Source organism: Dipodomys spectabilis, unplaced genomic scaffold, assembly GCF_019054845.1.
Source record: "Dipodomys spectabilis isolate Male_0828 unplaced genomic scaffold, ASM1905484v1 ptg000096l, whole genome shotgun sequence".
Taxonomy (NCBI): domain Eukaryota; kingdom Metazoa; phylum Chordata; class Mammalia; order Rodentia; family Heteromyidae; genus Dipodomys; species Dipodomys spectabilis.
The window spans coordinates 29,875,177-29,897,170 of record NW_024870773.1 but is presented as its reverse complement, the minus strand read 5'-3'; the positions used below and the strand labels follow the sequence as shown (position 1 = coordinate 29,897,170).

Below are 21,994 nucleotides of genomic sequence, written 5' to 3'. Positions count from 1 at the left end.
CCATGCAGAAAACTAAAGTTGAACTTTTCTCAAGAAAATGCTATCATATGAGCAATGATATATCAATAGATTTATCAATCAATGTATGTTAACTTTATTTCAGAGCTAAAGAGCAAATAAACAGAACCCTTTCTACCAAAAATACTCTCAAAATTAACTAAGACAACTTTGTTAAAGAAAATCTTGCTAGACATAATAGATGAATATACGACAATGTTTGATGTCTTACCTTTTCCATATACTGTGAGCAATTTGATTCTTGTAACAAATTTGAAGCTTCTTGTTTATAATACTCTCCTGTTTCAATCAGAAAGGGAGACTCAAAGATTTCCTGATAAAACTGAATAAATCAATCAAAATTGTTAGGACAAAAATAGACAAGCAGTTTAAGAAAGTAAAAGTTTGGGTTTTTTTGTGGTTTTTAAAGGAAGAAGGCTTTTTACCTTTAAGGGAAATTTTTTCTTATACTGTTCAACATGAACAAAGGAGTTAATAACCCCATGGATTACTTTCTGGTTTGGGTCTTCTCCGCCACGGTCACTAAAAGAAAGTACAACACAAAATACTCTTTAGAACACAACTATCTACAGAAAAATACCAAAGAATGACCCTTTATGGTTGTTTAATTTATCACTGAATTAATCCTACAGGCAAGAAACTTCAAAACAATTTATGTCCCAGTTAACTTATCAGAAACAATTTCAAGAGTTAAAAGGTTTGTAAAAGTATAGCATTAATAAAGTGATAGTTCTTTTAAAGTTTAATAACTAACTATATGTGCCAGGAGCTGGTGGCTTACGCCTGTAATCCTAGCTACTCAGAAGGCTGAGATCTGAGAATCATAGTTCAAAGCCAGCCTGGGCAGAAAATCCATGAGACTCTTATCTCCAATTAACCACCAGAAAACTGGAAGTAGAAGTGTGGCTCCAAGTGGTAGAGCACTAGCTTTGTGCAAAAGAGCTCAGGGAAAGCGCCCAGGCCCTGATTTCAAGCCCCAAGATGGACAAAAAAGAAAAAAAAAAAAGGTGGATGTGAGCTCATCAAAGGATACTTGAATTTCACCACCTCAACATGACAAAAGGGAAGTGGAGGTGGAAGTTTGGCTCGAAGTGACAGAGGAAGAATGTGAGGCCAAGCAAGAATGTGAGGCCTTGAATTTAAGCCCCAGTACTGGCACAAAAACAATCATAGTGAAAGTCCCTTATAATGAGCCAACAAGTATCATTATAATGAATGAGGCAAAGCTGAAAGCTTCTACTCTTAGGATCTGAAACAAGGGCTGGGACGGTGGCTCAGTGGTAGAGTCCTTGCCTTGCATGCATGAGGCCCTGGGTTTGATTCCTCAGCACCACATAAGCAGAAAAAGCCAGAAGTGGTGCTGTGGCTCAAGTGGTAGAGCGCTAGCCTTGAGCTGAAGAGCTGAGGGACAGCACCCAGGCCTAGAGTTCAGGCCCCACAACCGACCAAAAAAAAAAAAAAAAAGGATCTGGAACAAAATAAAAATGCTTACTCTACCACTTATTAGAAGTGCCAACCAGGGAATGAAATAAAGGGCATCCAAATTTGGATTAAAAAAAAAAAAGTAGAAGAAATCACGAGCAGGGATGTGACAAGTGGTACAGTGTTTTCTTAGCAGGGTTACAGACTCCAGTTACAGACTCCAGTGCTGAAGGAAGGAGAGGGAACAGGAGCAATTCAGCAATTCAATTGGAAATCAGCAAACTTATAGGATACAAAATTAACATGTTTCAGTAGTATTGTTGTATGATAATAATGAATTACCTAAATGAGAAATCAAGAACACAATCCCATTTTTACAATAGCTTTAAAAATAAAATACCTAGGAATAACTTTACCATAGAGGTAAAAGACATCTGTAATGAAAATGATAGGACACATTTATGAAAGAAATTTGAACACAAAAACTGAAAAGACATCCTGTATTTATGGATTGAGAGAATTGACTGTTAAAGTATTTATACTATTCAAGGTGATTAATTCACCAAAATACCGAAGACATTAACTTTCGATTGTTACTATTAGCCTTTAGACTTGCCAAAATTGGGGAAAAGATGGAAAGAGGATTAGAGAACAAATATCAACTGCAGACCAAATGTACAAGGAAAAGAACTACTATGATGAGAGAGTAAGAAAAAAGGGGAGGAGAAAGGCAAGAAGTGGCATATACTCGAACAAAGCTAGTGCTCAGGAGAACTAGCAGGTCTCTGTAGCTGCGCATAGAGCTAGAATGCTATCTGCTCACACTGAACCAGACAGTGTTGCTCCAGAAGGAATGGGAAGCCTCTATGCCTAGACACTGTTGTGGGGGAAGGGAGTAGCTGTCTGAGATAGCAGCTGGGTTCTCCATTTCTGCATCAAAAAAAATAGCACGAAGAAATCATGGAACAATTTTCTTCTTAGATTGGTGAAATCTGTAGTATCAAGTATGGGTGATTAAGCAGGTACTTACTTGAGAAGAATAGGGCAAGCTGACAATGTTCTAAATAGACATACTCTGTTCTCAAATTCCTGAATGGTGCCCAACAGAAGCAAGAGCTGTACTAGGGGTGAAATGGGAAACACACTAACACCTATCACTAAGAGAAAAACTAATAAAATAAGATGTAACCAGCTGGGCACTGATGGCTCAAGCTTATAATTCTAGCTACTCAGAGCCAGCCCAGGCAGGAACGTCTATAAGAATTTCCAGGGGGGAGGGGGGAGGCTGGGAAGGGATGTGAAGGGTAAACCAAAGGAGGAGGCTGCAATGCTTGGTAAGAAATATACGCATTATCCTGCCCATGTAATTGTAACCCCTCTATACAGTATGTTCACAAATAAAATTAAATTTAAAAAAAAAAAAAGAATATAATTTCCAAATAACTATCCAAAAATAAGCCAGAAGTGAAGCTGTGGCTCAAGTCGTAGAAGAGTAGCCTTGAGAGTAGCTAAGAGACAGAGTCCAGATCCTGAGTCCAAGCCCAAGTATGAATACACACACACACACACACACACACACACACACACACACACACACACACACAGAAGATGTAACCATATCAAGTATTACAAATATTAGCAGTTTCTGCTGGGCACCGGTGGTTCATGCCTATAATCCTAGCTACTTAGGAGGCTGAGATCTGAGGACCACGGTTCAAAGCCAGCTCGGGCAGAAAAGTCCATGAGACTCTGATCTCCAATAAAAAATCACTAGAAAACCAGAAGTGGCTCTGTGGCTCAAGTGGTAGAGCGCCTGCCTTGAGCTGAAAAGTGCAGGGACAGCACCCAGGCCCAGAGTTCAAGCCCCACAACGGACCCAAAAAAAAAAAAAAAAAAGAAATATTAGCAGTTTCTAAAAGAAATTAAAAATTCATAAGAAAAAGTGTGGAATATTAACAGATAACCTTGTAGAAAGGGGAAATACTATGAAAAGAGAAAAGATCCTGGAATATTCAGTTCTTTAAGAATACATTTTCTATCACTTGAATATTTAGACTAATTTTCTTTTTTTTTTTTTTTTTGTTGATGTGAGACTTGAATTCTAGGCCTGGGCGCTGTCCCTCAGCTCTTCAGCTCAAAACTTGAGCCACAGTGCCACTTACGGTTTTCTAGGTAGGAGATAAGAGTCTCACACACTTTCCCTGCCTAGGCTGGCTTTGAAACCGTGATCCTCAGATCTCAGCCTCCTGAGTAGCTAGGATTACAGGTGTGAGCCACCAGCACCTGGCCTTAGACTAATTTTCTTTTACTGAGAAGATGATAGCGGGTCCATGGAAGAAAATGTCCAAGATATGTGTGAAACATCCTGACCTACCAGATAGCAAGACAACTATCAGACATGAGTAGGATCACATCAGAAAGACTCTGGCCCCAATGAGCCACAGAGAAACAATGTAAGCCATAACAAATAAGACTTAAAATCAAAAGCAGCTTACCAAATATGTGTAAGTCTAAGAAGAGAAATGAAATAAGCAGGTGCTTTTCCTTTCTTAGATGCACTTTACCACTTGTAATAGTAGATGAGGGCATTGGTATCTGTTTATATCTAAGTGGTAAAATGACAGGATTAGGCTGGGAATGTGGCTTAGTGGTAGACTGTTTGCCTCATGAACAGTGCCCAGACTCCTAGTTTAAAGCCCAAGACTTGGGCTGGGAATGTAGCTTAGTGGTAGAGTGTTTGCCTAGCATTCATGAAGCTCTGGGTTCTATTCTTCAGTACCACATAAACAGAAAAAGCCGAAAGTGGTGCTGTGGGTCAAGTGGTAGAGTGCTAGCCTTGAGCAAAAGAAGCTCGGGGACAGTGTCCAAGCCCTGAGTTCAAGCCCAAGAATGGGCAAAAAAATAGGATTATAATTTTATACCATTTTATAGACCTCAAAAGTCACTTGATGCTAGGTACTGGTCTCATGCCAGTAATCCTAGCTACTCAGGAGGCTGAGCTCTGAGGATCACGGTTAGAAACCAGCCTAGTCAAGTATGTCCATGAGACTATCACCAAAAAGCCCAAAGTGGAACTGTGGCTCAAGTGGTAGAGTGCTAACATTTAGCAAAAAGGTTTAAGGACAGCACTTAAGCTCAGAGTTCAGTGCAAAGCCCAGGACTGGCAAAAAAAAAGAAGAAGAAGAAGAGTCAGTTGATGTTAGGATTGAGCATCAATGGCTATTAACATGAAAAGTAACAAAAACATGCCTAGCATAGGCAAAACACTAGGAGAACGGGTGGAAAGGAGATAGGAAAAACAGAAGGAAAGAAGAATAAAGACTGAAAAATCTGGTATTACAGGAGAACATAACATCATTTATAATCTTGCAAGAAGGATGAAATCTGAGTCTGAAAAAGCCTTCAAACTCCAGAAAACACAGCACAAAGAAATACATTAAGCTATGCCTCACATTTGCAATCAGCAAAACAGAGGTGGTAGGAAAGTCAGAAGGTACCAACAATTACAATGGGGAAAAGGGACAGAAAGGAAACCTGTTGAATAGAAGATCTTAAAGGGATATTTTGGGTTTTTTGTTTTTGAAAAAAATCAGTAAGTCTAAACCACAAAACCTAGGAATGTACTTGTAGGTAATAATACTTACTCAAAACAAAACAAAACAGCTACCGTAAAAATCAGACTAATTAAAGGGTACATTTGAAGAAAGGATGGAGAGAAGTTGTAGCATGGCTGGAATGATTCTACTTCTTGACCAGGATAGTAGATGTAGCAGTATTCTCCTTACAATAATTCATTATGCTCTACATTACTATTGTATGGCCTTCTTTTTTGTTGTTGTTATTGGTTGTGGGGCTTGAACTCTGGGCCTGGGCACTGTCCCTCAGCTCTTCACCTCAAGGTGAGCACTCTACCACTTGAGCTACAATGCTACTTCCAGTTTTCTGAGTGATTAATTGGAGATAAGAGTCTCACAGGGTTTCCTGCCCAGGCTGACTTTGAACCATGATCCTCAGATTTCAGCCTCCTGAGTAGCTAGGCTTCATTTCATTTTATAATAAACACCTTAAATAATTACACACACACACACACACAAAAGCCCTCAAAAAATAGTAACAGGAACATATTTCATATTGTTACAAATTCAGAGAGAAAGAAAGAACTTCATTATAATTTTTGGCCAAAGAACATTAGAAAGTTATTATATAGAATATTTTGAATCCATTTAATGTAACAAACAAGTGTTCCAATAGTATATAAGGGATTCCTTTTTCATTGCAACTGGCAATATACCTACTTTCTTCTATTTAATGAATTTCATTCATCTCCCACAATAATTTAAAAAAAACACTAAAGGTCTTAAAAAGTAAAATGGCTTTTCCTCAGGGTGATGTGAGGCACATATCATGTGTGCCCTGAGTCACTTGACAGCTCTACCTCAAAAATAGTCAATGTACCCCAAACCAGGACTTGCTATAAGAAGTGTGGTAAGCACCAGCCTCATTAATTGATCAGTACAAAAAGACAAAGATGGGCTGGGAAGGTGGCTCAGTGGTAGAGCGCTTGCCTTGCATGCCTGAGGCCCTGGGTTCGATTCCTCAGCACCACATAAGCAAAAAGAAAAAAAAGCCAGAAGTGGCGCTGTGGCTCAAGTGGTAAGAGTGCTAGCCTTGAGCTGAAGAGCTGAGGGACAGCACCCAGGCCCAGAGTTCAGGCCTCACGACCGGACCCAAAAAAAAAAAAAAAAAAAAGTAGACAAAGATTCCCTGTATGCCCAAGGGAAGAGGTATTAGGATGGGAAGCATAGCGGCTATGGTGGGCAAAACCAATAATCCAAAAGAAGGCTAAAACCACCAAGAACATCCTGCTGAGGCTTGAATGTGTTCAGCCTAACTGCAGATCCAAGAGGATGGTGTCCATTAAGAGGTGCAAGCACCTGGGAAGCTGGCTCAGCGGTAGAGCGCTTGCCTTGAGCTGAAGAGCTGAGTGCCCAGGCCCAGAGTTCAGGCCCACGACACCCAAAGGGAAAAAAAAAAGTTTCTTATCAGTTCTATTTATACTGTGTATATGCTTAATTCCTTCCTACATGGAGTCCTGTATTAAGACGTGACAAATTACCTCTCATGTTAAAAGCCTCTCCACATCTGACCTGCTGAAGGAAGCACATCCCCAAGGAGTGGCATTTGGCACACTGCAATAATTCTCTAGATAAGCCCTATATGAAGACTGGAGATATGGCTCAAGTGGTACAGTATGAATTCCTAGAATGAGGATGGCTTCAGGGGGAGGACAGGGTTTTACCAGACATTCTAAGAACTGATCCAAACATGTTCTGGGACTTCACAGGAAAACTGTCATATGCCCGATCATCGTCACACAGCAATTACACGAAGAGTCAATCTTTCTGAGCCATGACTAACAATTCTCCAATGATAACCTCCCCAATCAAAGACAAGACAATGAGTCTAAAGTTCAAGCTAATAAACATCAAGTAACTAGTAGAAAGTGTTTTCCTAAATAGTTAATCATCATTGGGTCTTAAACTGAGAGGATGTATCCAAACATAGCAATCTCACTTCTTGAATACATTAGAGGTTTCAGGACTGAAGTTGTTTCCTTCAGAAACCTATTTCTTTACTATGAATATTAAGCTATGTGTGAAGAGCCAAAAACATGCCAAAATTAAAGAAAAAGATTCAAAAAACTTTAAGAGTGGCATGAGGTTGTTTTATTCATTACAATCTACTCATTACAATAAATAAGGCTTAAGTCCATTCAGTAGCCATATTAACTATGTATTATTTTTAAACTTTGTATCAAACAGCCAAGTAGAACAAACTTAGAAAAGATAAATACCAAGACTCACTTTTTAATTTCTCGAAGCAGCATTCGGATAAGGATGGTCTGAAGAGGTTCAACCATCAATTTCCTCCACATATCCAATGCTAGCTGCCAGGAAAAATAAAAATCATCAAGGCTGAATTAAGTAATTCAACATTTGTTCAAATTTTTTGTAAAAGTAAAAATACTCATCAAGAGAAATGTTAGTAATATTTCAAAATATAAAAAGAAACTGAAGGAGGGCTGGGAAGGTGGCTCAGTGGTAGAGCGCTTGCCTTGCATGCCTGAGGCCCTGGGTTCGACTCCTCAGCACCACATAAGCAGAAAAAGCCGAGAGTGCTCACTGTGGCTCAAGTGGTAGAGCGCTAGCCTTGAGCTGAAGAGCTGAGAGACTGCGCCCAGACCCAGGCCCCACAACCAACAACAACAACAAAGAAAAAAATCTTTTCATTTTCCTTCAGTTTCTTTTTTTTTTGTCAGTTGTGGGGCCTGAACTCTGGGCCTGGGCCTGGGTGCTGTCCTCCAGCTCTTCAGCTCAAGGCTAGCACTCTACCACTTGAGCCACAGCACTATGTCCAGTTTTCTGGTGGTTAACTGGAGGTAAGAGTTTCAGACTTTCCTGCCTGGGCTAGCTTTGAACCGTGATCCTCAAATCTCAGCCTCCTGAGTAGCTAGGATTACAGGCGTAAGCCACCAGAGCCAGTGACAATTTTTTAAATTATAATATGTTACACAAAAATCACCAAGTTGCTGTAAAGAGGCAAGACACTCCTGAATCCACTACCCAACAATATAGAACCTCACCACTACCTTAAGAAGTTAATTATCCTTAGTTTTGTGTAAAATTACTCCCCTGGCTACAGTTCTAATAAGCATACATGCAAGTCCACCAAACAGTTTCAAATTGATCAGATCTGATCTCAATAAAAGCTACACTGTCTATTCCTCTCTGTGATTATTTTTGTTTTGTTTTTTGGTCAGTTGTAGGGCTTGAACTCTAGTCCTGGGCACTGTCCCTGAGCTCTTCAGCTTAAGGCTAGCACTCTACCACTTGAGCCACAATGCCACTTCCAGTCTTTTCTGTTTATATGGTGCTGAGGAATCAAAGCCAGAGCCTCATGCATGAGAGGCAAGCAATCTACCGCTGAGCCACCTTCCCAGTCCCTCTCCCTGATTTTTTAATTCAAAAGTTGTTATTAAAACCTATGAAAACAGGGCTGGGAAGGTAGCTCAGTGGTAGAGTGCTTGCCTTGCATGCATGAGGCCCTGGGTTCGATTCCTCAGCACCACATAAGCAAAAAGGAAAAAGCCGGAAGTGGCTCTGTGGCTCAAGTGGTAGAACGCTAGCCTTGAGCTGAAGAGCTGAGGAACAGCGCCCAGGCCCAGAGTGCAGGCCCCACGACCGGACCAAAAAAAAAAACCTATGAAAACAGAAACATCTCACTATAGTAATGACTGGCACTGCTATACAGAATTCTATTATTTGAATGTGGCATGGCTTAATTTTCCATTCCACTGCTGACATGGACTTGTGATTCCAGTTTTCATCTGAGAAAAATACTATTATGTAAAATTCCTATTATATTTAATTACATAGAATTTTCTTACTCACATAAGCTAGATTCCCTGGCATACATGTAAAAGTTGAGGTGTTGTATGCTGGGCACACATGTGGCTTTACTAGGCAAAGCTGCATGGTCTTCCACTCCCCATAGCATCCCATGGCAATTGGTGCAAATTCCACTAGCCGCCTACATCTTTGACAACAACTGCCAGGCTTTTGTCAAGTGCCAACGTACTAATCTGTGCTTGGTTTTTGTTCATGGTTGTTCTGTTTTTTAACGTTTAATCAGTTTTTGTTGTTTTGTTGTTGCTGAGCTTTCTTTGACTTTGTTTTCAAATGGACTCACTATGTTAGCCCAGGCTGGCCTCAAATTCTCCATCAGCCTCTGTCTCCCAGATGTTCAGATTGTAGATGTGTCATTATCCACTGGTGGCCTTTTTGTTTGTTTTGTTTTTTGTCGGTCGTAGGGCTTGACCTCTGGGCCTGGGCGCTGTCCCTCAGCTCTTTACCTCAAGGCTAGTGCTCTACCACTTGCTCTACCACAGCATCACTTCCAGTTTTCTGAGTGGTTTATTGGAAATAAGAGTCTCAAGACCTTTCCTGCCTGGGCTGGCTTTGAATCGAGATCCTGAGATCTCAGTCTCCTGAGGAGCTAGGATTACAGGTGTGAGCCACCAGTGCCTGGCTTAACGCTGTTTAAAACTGAACACCATCTGGACATGTTGGCATGCACTTGTATTCTCAGCTCTTAGAAGCTATGGCAGGATGAACTAAACTTGCAGGCCAGCCTGAGCTAAAAGGCAAGGTCCTATCTCAAAAAAATAATAAAAAGGGGCTGGGAAGGTGGCTCAGTGGTAGAGTGCTTGCCTTGCATGCCTGAGGCCCTGGGTTCGATTCCTCAGCACCACATAAGAAAAAAGCTGGAAGTGGCGCTGTGGCTCAAGTGGTAGAGTGCTAGCCTTGAGCTGAAGAGCTGAGGGACAGCGCCCCGGCCCAGAGTTCAGGCCTCATGACCGGACCAAAATAAAATAATAATAATAATAATAAAAATAATAATGAACAGGCTAGGTACCAGTGGCTCACACCTGTAATCCTAGGTACTTGGAAGGTTGAGATCTAAGTATCATGGTTTCAAGCAACACCAGGCAGGAAAATTTATGAGACTCTTATCTTCAATTAGCCAACCAAAAAAAGTCAGAAAAAGAGCTGTGGCTCAAGTGGTAGAGTGCTAGCTTTGAGAAGAAAGAAAAAAAAAAATCAGGGACAGGGCTCAGACCAGAGTTCAAATCCCAGAACTGGCACAAAAATAAATAAATAAATAAATAAATAAAGACTAAAAAATGTCAAGCCAGGAGCCACTGGCTCATGCCTGTAATCCTAGGAGGCTGAGATCTGAGGATCTTGGTCAAAGCTAGTCTGGGCATGAATGTCCTTGAGACTCCTATCTCCAATTAACCACCAGGAAACCAAAAGAGGTACTGTGGCTCAAGTGGTAGAGCACTCGCCTTGAGCTGAAGAGCTGAGGGACAGCACCCAGGCCCAGAGTTCAAGCCCTACAACTGACAAAAAAAAAAGTCAGACACTGGTGGTTCATGCTTTTAATCCTAGCAACGTAGGAGGCAAAGATATGAGGATTCTAGTCCAAAGCCAGCTTGGAGAGAAAAACCCTGAGACTTCATGTGACTCTTATCTTCAGTTAACTAGTCAAATACTGGATGTGGAGATGTGGCTCAAGTGGCAGAACCCAGTCCTGAGCAAAACAACAAAGATGGAGGCCCCGAATTCAAATCCCATTACCAACACACGTGCATACCTGTGTGCACATAAAATTAATGTAACATTGAAATTATAATATAGGGGTTAGAGGTATGGCTCAGGTGGTACAATGCCAGCCAATGAAGGAAAGCATCAGATACTAAGTTAGTTCCAATCTGGGGGTAGGGAGTAAGCTGATATATGTATGCGTATACATGTGTATATGTATGTATGTGTGTCTATATATATTATAGACACACATATAAGCTGAAATATATGTATATATTATACGCATACATATAAGCATATACATATGCATACATATAAATATATGTACATAAGGAATGCAAATACAGGAAAGCTACCAATCAAATTGAGTAGGTTTTGATGGTACTGGTGCTCAGGGTAACTGAAAGCAAATACTATTAAGATTTGGGGTTAGGGGAGGGCTGGGAATGTGCCTTAGTGGTAGAGGCTTGCCTAGCATGCATGAAGCACTGGGTTCACTTCCTCAGTACTATATAAAAAGAAAAAACAGAAGTGGCACTGTGGCTCAAGTGGTAGAGTGCTAGCCTTGAGCAAAAGAAGCTCAGGGACATTTGCCCAGGCCCTGAGATCAAGCCCCAGGACTGGAAAAAAAAAAAAAAAGCTAAGCAAGAACATGAGGCCCTGAATTCAAACCACTTTGTTGGGGGACTAAGGATGTATTTCAGTGACAGAACACTTGCCTAGCATCTGCAAGGCCCTGGGTTGGATTAGAACACCAACAAAATGAACAAAAATGACTTTTGGTTCATCTCACACTTTTTCCTCTGCATCTTTTTTCGCTATCATTTTAGTTTATTAAACATAGATGTTCAATTTTTTTCAAAATTTATTTTCCCCTTGGTGAGGTTTCTATTAAGTTATTCACTTATTTACCTTTATTTACCTCTATATATTCTGTGTATGGATTTTATTGTTGGATTTCACAAAGTTAAATTGTTTACCTATTATCTGCCATCTAAGAACAGCTGTTCAAAGATACTTTTAACCTTTTTTTCTTATTATTTTTCAAGTGTTTAATGGGCTGGGGTAAGCCTGGTGCTGGTCGGTCATGCCTGTAATCCTAGCTACTCAGGACGCTGAGATCTGAGGATCTCAGTCCCAAACCAGCCCTGGCAAGAAAGTCCATGAAACATTTGTTTCCAATTAATCACCAAAAAACCAGAAGTGGCACTGTGGCTCAAAGTAGTAAACTACTAGCCTTGAGCCAAAGAGCTCAAGGACAGCACCTAGGCTGGAGTTCAAGATCCAAGAATGACAAAAAAAAAGAAGGGGGGCTAGGGTGAAGAAAGTAAACTCAGTGGCAGAGTGCTTGCCTAGTGTGCACAAGGCCCTGAGTTCCATTTCCAGCATCACCTCCTCCTCTACCCATACATGTTGAACATTTTTAAATCTATTGAAAGACACTGATCAATTTCTTTCTAAGAGGAATATGCTAATTTAAATTAGTAATATTGGTGCATCTCACCTACTTCATTCAGTAACATTCATCACAAGTTAACATTAATTTTTTCTTTTGGTCGGTTATGGGGCTTGAACTCTGGGCCTGGGCGCTGTGCCTCAGCTCTTCAGCTCAAGGCGACTGCTCTACCACTTGAGCCACAGCGCCACTTCTAGTATTCCAGTGCTTTATTGGAGATAAGAGTCTCACAGACTTTCCTGCCTGGGCTGGCTTTGAACCATGATCCTCAAGTCTCAGCCTCCTGAGCAGCTAGGATTACAGGCGTGAGCCACTGGCACCCAGCTAACATTAATTTCTTTATCTGCTTCCCTCCATGATCTTACAAGTTTCCTGTGGACAAGGACCTCTGTCTGTTCACCCCCAAATGCGTGGCCACACAATAAATATCAAATAAATTTGTACAGAGTATTTAAAAAAATCAGTATATAATTTTTCACATTTAAATTTGCACCAATGGGGGAGGGAAGGGATGGTGGGAAAACATAAAGGAGGAGGTAACAATGGTGGACAAGAAATGTACTCATTACTCACGTAACTGTAACACCTCTGTACAGTATCTTTACAATAAAATAAAATTTTAAAAAATTGCACTAAATCCTCAAAACTTGAATAATTACTTTAACTCAAAATTTTGTTGTATCTTTATGTTTTATGTAAGTAGTTTGTTAGATCCATAATCTGTTTCTTCTCATCTAACTACTTTTTAACTCTTTGTCCTTTGTACTTTTAAATTACAGGAGTCAGCATTCCTAAATAATTTCTGAGGTTTTTTTTCCACACTGCAGAATCATAAATCCTATTATTCATCTACCATAAATTTAATTAGAAAATAGCGATTTTCCATATTTTTCTGTCTCCAATCTATTAAAAGATTCTTAGAAATCATAGCATTTGGGCTGGGAAGGTGGCTCAGTGGGTAGAATGCTTGCCTAGCATGCATGAGACCCTGGGGTCAAATTCTAAGCACCACACAAACAGAAAAGATAGAAGTGGCCCTATGGCTCAAGTGGTAGAGGCTAGCCTTGAGTTGAAGAGCAGAGGGATAGCGCCCAGGCCCAGAGTTCAGGCCCCATGACTGACAAAAAAAAAAAAAAAAGAAGGAAATCATAGCATTTTATTTACACTAGAATGTTTTAATCTTGACAATATTAAGATAATCAATTTGGTATCCTTTTTTTAAAAAAGACATTGAATAAAATCATTCAATATATTAAAACACTTATGTTTGCAATCATTTCAAAAAATGTATTACCTCTCCTATTTCCATAAGTGGTTCATTCATATCTACTCCACCATAGCCATACTGAAGATCAGCTTCAGTCAACTTATTCTTTTTAATAAACTGAGTGTTGAGATACCTGAAAAACAAATGTAGTATCACTGTATGCTAAGTCAATGTCAGTGAGAAAACAAGTTCAGCTTTGAAAGGATCATTTCAAGCTAATAGATTAAGTATAAACAAATGCAGTACTGGTATTCATTAAACACTATGTTGAAAATTAACTATACAACTTATAGGTGGGGATGGGTAGGAAAAACTGGGAGAGAGAGAGGAAAGGGGTGACACTGTCCAAAAAGAAATGTACTCTTAGCTGGGCGCCAGTGGCTCACACCTGTAAGCCTAGCTACTCAGGAGGCTGAGATCTGAGGATCATGGTTCAAAGCCAGCCCAGGCAGGAAAGTCTGTGAGACTCTTACCTCCAATAAACCACTAGAAAACCGGAAGTGGCACTGTGGCTCAAGCGGTAGAGTGCTCGCCTTGAGCTGAAGAGCGCAGGGACAGCGCCCAAGCCCAGAGTTCAAGCCCCATGACCGACAAAAAAAAAAAAAAAAAAGAAGAAGAAGAAAAAGAAATGTCTCTTGACTTATTATATCTGTAACCCCTCTATACATAACCTTTATAATAACTAAAAATGAGAAAAATTTAAAATTGAAAGTTAATGAAAAATACATCAAAATATTAAAAATAAATCACAGAATAGTTCACTGGTAAGTCCAAAAGTAAATATGTAAAGCTTAGAAATGAATACAATGAAAAAGATTAAATTACCTACACTCTTTCTGCAAGGCCCTGAGAGACAACAAACACCTTTAGACCAGAAAAAAATACTATTACCCAGTCACATTTTAAAATCTCAGGAGTTCTGCTGTAAAAATTCCCAATATGCACACAGTTGAATAATCAAGGGTGAGACTTTTGACAGTCTAATTTGCTAATTCCCAACTCTTAGATGAAGTCAACATTATAAAAAATTTAACAAGCCAGGCACCAGTGGCCCATGACTGTAATCCTAGCTACTTAGGAGGCTGATATCTGAGGATCACGGTTCAAAGCCAGCCTGGGCAGGAAACTCCAGGAGACTCTGATCTCCAATTAACCACCAGGAAACTGTAAGCACTAGCCTTGAGCTGAAGAGCTCAGGGACAGCACCGAGGCCCAGAGTTCGACTCACGACTGACCCCCCCCCCAAAAAAAAAAGATTAACAGAAAAAAAGGATAAAAGATCACAGTTAAGTCAATTCAGCCAAAGAAATATAATTCTTTATTTTTATTTTTTTTAATAACTCAACTACTCAGGAGGCTGAGATTTGAGGATTGCAGTTCAAAGTCAGCCTGGGTTGAAAATTTGTAAGATTATTATTTCCAATTAACCACTAAAAAGCCAGAGTAAAAAAGCTAAGGGAGAGCACCCAGATCCTGAGTTCAAGCCCCAGTACCAGCAAACATGAAACACACACACACACACACACACACACACACACACACACACACACACACACACACACACACACACACACACACACACGAGACTATGATCAGATCACAATCAGTAGGTAAGAAAAAGAGAATATAGATCGTTCCCAAGAGCAAGATTATTGGTAAAACTGAATAGATTGAGTTCTACCAAAAGAATAGAGATTATGAAAAACATTCCACATCTTCTAAGACTAATAACTGTAATGAATTTGAAGATGAATACTGAGTTCTGAAATAAAATGTTCCACAAGGGCTTTTAATGTTCAAGTATATATTTTCATCATCCTAGATTTCACCTTAATTCCTTTAATGTTTTAATGTTTCACAAGGTTCTGCCAATATATAAAAGGCTATTAACAGAAAAAGAAATTCAGTATGTTAAAATACACACATTTCTGAGGTTTACTACACCAAAATGTTAGTCTACTTAGCATTTACAAACAGCTGAAGTTAAACAGATCATTAAAACCATGTACATCAGGAAATAAAATTGCTAATATTTCTTTGGATCATATCATGTGTCAGATGCAGTCCAGAGCACTTTAAAGAAAACTACACAGGAAATAAGTCAGACCTGTACTTGACAGTTAAAAGCTTAAGCAGAGGCTAAGTATTGATGGCTCACACCTAATAATCTTAGCCATGCAACAGGCTTAGATAGGATGATCACAGTTCCAATTCAGCCTGGGCAGGAAAGCCCATAAGACTCTTACCTCCAATAAACTTCCAAGTTGGAAATGGAGCTGTGGCTCAAGTAGTAGGGCATTAGCCTTGAGCATTTGCCCAGACCCTGATTTCAAGACCCAGGACCAGCACTTGCACACCTGCACAGGCTCACACATGTGTGCGTGCATGCACACACACACACACACACAAATACACACATATACATACAGCTCAAGACAGGCTTTTTCTTTTTTTTTTTTTTTTGTCAGTGGTGGGGCTTGAACTTGGGCCTGGGTGCTTTCTCTGCACTCTTCAGCTTAAGGCAAGCACTCTACCGCTTGAGCCACGGAGTTTCCTGCTTGGGCTGGCTTTGAACCGTGATCCTCAGATCTCAGCCTCCTGAGTAGCTAGGATTACAGGCATGAGCCACCAGGGCCTAGCTATTGTGACTACTTAAAAAGCCTGTCTTGCCAGGCACTGGTGGCTCATGCCTGTAATCCTAGCTACTCAGGAGGCTGAGATCTGAAGATCACAGTCCCAAGCCAACCTGGGCAATGAAAGTCTGTGAGATTCTTATCTCCAATTAACCACCAGAAAAGCAGAAGCAGTGCTGTGACTCTAAGTGGTAGAAAAGTATCCTTGAGCAAAAAAGCTCAAAGACAGGGCCCAGGCCCTGAGTTTAAGCCCCACAACCAAAAAAACAAAAAGTTACAAGTCATAATACAGAAATTAAACTTACATATGCTTGTTTTTTTTTGTTTATTTGGGGGGGGTCCGGTCATGGGGCCTGAACTCTGGGCCTGGGCGCTGTCCCTCAGCTCTTCAGCTCAAGGCTAGCGCTCTACCACTTGAGCCACAGCGCCACTTCCAGCTTTTTTAATTTTGCTTATGTGGTGCTGAGGAATCGAACCCAGGGCCTCTGGCATGCAAGGCATGCGCTCTACCACTGAGCCACCTTCCCAGCCCCATACATGTGCTTATACAAAGTATATTTTACAGACTTTGTGAACATCACTGAAACAATCATCCCTAGATCCTCTTGTGGATCTGAAACATTTCTACAAAATGCACACTTTTTATTATAAAACAATATCCATGTTAACTGAATATCAATTGACTAAATTAAATAACAATCTATTAAATAATCTATGTTGATACGAATATCTATAAAGATACAATATCTGCAAAGAAATCTTAGTGCAATACCTATATGGATATGTTTTCCTAGCAAATGAACATGCTTTGAGAGCGGGGAATGTAGCTTAGAGTGCTTGCATAGCAAGTATGAAGCACTGGGTTTGATTCCTCAGTATCACATAAACAAAAAACAAAAAAACACAAGTGGCCCTGTGGCTGAATTATTAGCCTTGTCTGAGCAAAAGCAGCTCAGGGACAATGCCCAACCAGGCCCTGAGTTCAAACCCCAGGACTGGCAAAAATAAATAAACAAATAAATAAACATGCTTTGAATTTCTATAATATTATTAATAGAATTTGTAAAACAATATCCTGTGGTAACTTTTTTCTTTTAAGAAAAAGGATGGGATTATAACCTATAAATGACTAAAAGTATGTTTGGAACAAAATTAAAGTAGTATATAGGAGATAAGCTTTGAAAAATCTCTTACCTAGGTTTTAATTCTGCCATTACTCAAAAGTTAAGTGATCTCAAGCTAACTTGTAAATCTTTCCAAGCTTTAATTTCTTCTACTGTAAAAATGTAGATACCAAGGTGGGGGAGGGAAGGGATAGTAGGAAAAAAGCAAAGGAGGGGGTAACAATGTTCCGTAAGAAATGAAATGTAGGGGCTGGGAAGGTGGCTCAGTGGTAGAGCACTTGCCTTGCATGCATGAGGCCCTGGGTTCGATTCCTCAGCACCACATAAGCAAAAAGAAAAAAGCCGGAAGTGGCGCTGTGGCTCAACTGGTAGAGCGCTAGCCTTGAGCTGAAGAGCTGAGGGACAGCACCCAGGCCCAGAGTTAAGGCTCCACAACCGGACCCAAAAAAATAAAAAAAAAACAGAAATGAAATGAAATGTACTCCTTACCTATGTAACTGTAACCCCTCTGTACAGTTTCTTTACAATAAAAGTAAATTTTTTTTAAAAATGTAGATACCATCTAGGCACCAGTGGCTCTTGCCTATAAATCCTAGCTACTCAGGAGGCTGAGATCTGAGGACTGGTGTTCAAAGGTAGCCTCAGCAGAAAAGTCCATGAAACTCATATTCCTAATTAATGAGAAAAGGCCAGGACTGGGACGTGGCTAGTGGTAACAAGATCCTGCCATGAGTAAAGAACCAAGGGATGCCAGGCTCCAGTAGCTCATACCTGTAATCACATGTACTCAAGAGGCTAAAATTTGTCCAATTCAAAGCTAGCCAGGGCAGGAAAGTCTTTGAGACTATTTCATTAACCATCAAAACACTGGAAGTGGAGCTGAGGCTCAAGTGGTAGAGTACTAGCCTTGAACAAAATTTAGCTCAAGGACAGCAACCAGGAGGAGGGGGGGGAGGAAAGGGAAAAAGGGAGAGGGGGAAGAGGAGAGGAGGGAGAGAGAGAAGTAGGAAAGGAAGTAAGGAGATACCATCCCTCCAAGGCTTTACACACACACACACACACACACACACACACACACACACACACACACACACACACACACACACACACACACGCTTGCACTTGTACATAAACTGTATATTAATTAATTTTGGTAAACAAAAAAAGAGCCAAGTAAATTCTTAGAAAACAAGAGTAAAAAAACTCCTTAAATCGTTATTAAATCTTATCAGCTAAAGAGAAATCTCAAAGTATGGTGCACTCTGAAGTCGTCAACAAACCAAATATCCACTTGACCCCCACAATGACAAAAGCATGCATCAATGAACACGCATGAACTCTTACCCTTCAAATTCCCCTACATTTCATCTAGGGGAGTGGGTCCATGCGTGTGCACAATTGTGTGCGCACGAGCGCACATGTGTGTGTGTGTACACGTTTTGCTAGAGATCAAATCCAAGTCCATACTCATGCCAATATATATCCCCAGGTCTTAACCAGGAATTCTAATTTATCTCATGTTAGTAGAAGACGGAAAAAAAATCAAAGACTTAATGTACAGCAGACACCACTTTATAAAAAGCCTAGATTTATTATTGCATTTTGTTCTTCAGAAGGCCCTGGGCCATTAAGAAATAAGCCCAGTTTATAAAGCAGACAATTTAAACTGCAGTTTTGTTATAAAAATCAGAGATCAATCAGTGAAGCAAAGGAAGACAAACAACATAAAAGACTGACCATTGGCCAGGCACCAGTGGCTTATACTTGTAATCCTAGCTACTCAGGAGGCTGAGATCTGAAGACTGCAGTTCAAAGCCAGTCCAGGAAGGAAAGTCCATGAATTCAACTCCACTTACCACCACAAAACAGAAGTGCCTCAAGTGGTGGAGCATTAGCCTTGAACAAACAAAGCTCAGAGACAGAGACCAGACCTCAAGTTCAAGACTCAGGACCGGCAATAAAAAGACTGAGCAGAGCTGGGCGCCTACTATCCTAACTACTCAGGAGGCTGAGATCTGAAGATCGCAGTTCAAAGCTAGCCTGGGCAGGAAAGTCTGTGAGACTCTTATCTCCAATAAACCACCAGAAAACCAGAAGTGGTGCTGTGGCTCAAATGGTAGAGACTAGTCTTGAGCTGAAGAGCTCAGGGACAGCACCCAGTCCCATAGTTCAAGACCCACAACCCACCAAATAAAAAAAACCACTGAGCACTGGTCTAGCAACAAAACAGAGCTACAATTCATGGTGGGACTGCACAACAAATGCCTAGAGTCAACAATTCCTCAACCTTACCCCAGTGAAAACCTGGAAGGGCCCAGCTGTGACCCAACCAATAGTATACGGGGCAAAATTATCACAACATCCATGCCAGGCTACAATCAGTTCAAAAAGAACACCCTAAGTCAAGCACTGTTGGCTCAGGCCTGTAATCCTAGCTACTCAGGAGGCTGAGATCTGAGGATTGTGGTTCAAAGCCAGCCCAGGCAGGAAAATCCACGAGACTCTTATCTACAATAAACCACTCAGAAAACCAGAAGTGGTGCTGTGGCTCAAGAGGTAGAGCGCTAGTCTTGAGCTGAAGAGCTGTGGGACAGCACCCAGGCCCAGAGTTCAAGCCCCACAACTGACAAAAAAGAGAGAGGAGCTGGGAAGGTGGCTCAGTGGTAGAGCGCTTGCCTTGCATGCATGAGGCCCTGGGTTCGATTACTCAGCACCACATAAGCAAAAAGAAAAAAGCCGGAAGTGGCACTGTGGCTCAAGTGGTAGAGCGCTAGCCTTGAGCTGAAGAGCTGAGGGACAGTGCTCAGGCCTAGAGGTCAGGCCCCCTGACTGGACCCAAAAATAAACAAATAAATAAAATAAAAGAGAGAGAGAGAGAGAGAGAGAGAGAGAGAGAGAGAGAGAGAGAGAGAGAGAGAGAGAAACACCCTGCCTAGGTCCAAGAGTGGAAGCAAACAACCAAAACAAAAACCCATACTTACAGCCACTATTTCCTATTTATTTACTATGCGTCAGTAAGCAGGACTTACATACCAAAATACATTCATAAGGTTTTTGGTTACCAATGGATTACATGACACTGGTCCCTAAGATTGTATTGTTTAATGATGTCACTGTCATCTTAGTTTATGTACATACACGCTCTGATGATTAAGTAAGAAATCACCCAGCACTCTTTCTAGAACAGGTTCCTGTCATGCAACAGGTGACTGTCCTCATTTCTACTGTCTTCTGGATTGGGTTATGGGATCAGCATAGAATGCCATGGCAACACACAGCAGTCATAGTGACACCAAAGACCTAAGCAAGAGACAGCCCAGGAAGGCACACCAAATTTAGAAAGCAGAATGTGCCAGAATTAGTCATCCATAAAAAAGAAGAAAAGTAATCCAGGCAGATGCAGTAGCATGAGGAAAGGCAATATGCCTGGAGAACAGGGTAGGAAAAAGGAAAGAAAAACTAGCAAGCACTTAATTTCCCATGAAATGTGAAATACTGAATGCTAGGGTCAAATAGGAACTTACAGAGGAGCAGGAGTTAATATTTAAACCATGTTTCATCCAAACTGAATTTTCACATCCATCTGTTTAGATTTGATACGCACTGTAGATTCCAGACAGAACAAATAGAGCCATGTAGTTTTAAATTTTCAGAAAAACTTTTTCTATACACTGCCTGGCCACAAAACATATACTTGACTGAAACTAACACTTGTTGCCAATAAGAATCAAAGTCAAGAGAAATGATCTCATTCTTTGAATTTCAATGGAAAATACCAAATGAAAATTACTCCTTCACAATCAAAGCCATTATTTTGTAATATTAATAATATGGTAATAAAAAGCTGGGTGCTTGTGGCCCACATTTGTAATTCTTGCTAATCAGTAGGTTGAAATCTGAGGATCCCAGTTCAAAGTCAGCCCAATGGGGGACTCCAATAAGCCACCAAAAAGCCGATAATAGAGCTGTGGCTCAAGTGGCAGAGTACCAGCCTTGAGTGAAAAAGCTAAGGGAAAGCACCCAAAACCTGAGTTCAAGCCCCAATAGTGGCACCAAAATAATAAAAATAGTAATAATAATAATAATAATATGCTAATAAAGCTGGGCATTGGTGGCTCACACCTGTAATCCTAGCTACTCAGGAGGCTAAGATCTGAGGATCACAGTTCAAAGCCAGCCCTGGCAGGAAAGTCCATGATACTCTTATCTCCAAGAAACCACTCACTGAGAAAACCGGAAGTAGCACTGTGGCTCAAGTGGTAGAGCACTTGCCTTGAGCTGAAGAGCAGGCCCAGAGTTCAAGCCCCACCACCAAAAAAAAAAAAAAAAAAAAAAAACTTATAAAAAGTGAAGAAAATCTTATTCCTTCAGTTACTAGATGTAGTCAATACTGTTTAGCCTGTTAAGTTTTTTAATTAATACATATTAATAACACCAGAGGGGTTTATTATGCTCTACACACATTCATCTAGTGTATTCTAAACAATTTCACCCCCACACCCCTCTTCTCTCTAACCACATTTGGTGGATTTCATTATGTTGTCACATACATATACAGGTGCATATGCATATTATATAAACATGTACATATATTTTGTTCCTCTCCACCCCTCACATCCTTTTATTTCCATCTCCCCATGCCTGCTAATCCTCCCAAACAGCCCCCCTTACATTCACATTCCATTATCATTATCAACAGCACCATCATGATCATTTTAGTCTAGATTCCACAAACAAATAAGAATATATAACATTTGGCTTTCTGAGTTTGGCTTATCTTGTTCAACATGATGATCGCTAATTCCAATAATTTTCCTGAAAATGACATAATTTCATTTTTTAACAGCTAATATTCTATAGTGTATTTGTACCATATATTCTTTAGCTACTCATCAATCAGTTGTTCG

General features: G+C 40.4%; 1 protein-coding gene across 3 annotated transcripts in view; it reads right to left on the bottom strand.

Moving 5' to 3' along the window:
* Cul2 (cullin 2) overlaps positions 1 to 21,994 on the bottom strand; it is a 91,558-nt gene that overhangs the window by 37,181 nt on the left and 32,383 nt on the right. For all 3 annotated transcript variants that reach the window (XM_042686091.1, XM_042686090.1, XM_042686089.1), the window contains exons 5-8: positions 13,358 to 13,463; positions 7,305 to 7,387; positions 444 to 540; positions 230 to 340 (exon numbers count right to left, since the gene is read on the bottom strand). In XM_042686091.1, the coding sequence (XP_042542025.1) occupies positions 230 to 340; positions 444 to 540; positions 7,305 to 7,387; positions 13,358 to 13,463 (397 nt within the window). The remainder of the gene's footprint in view (positions 1 to 229; positions 341 to 443; positions 541 to 7,304; positions 7,388 to 13,357; positions 13,464 to 21,994) is intronic.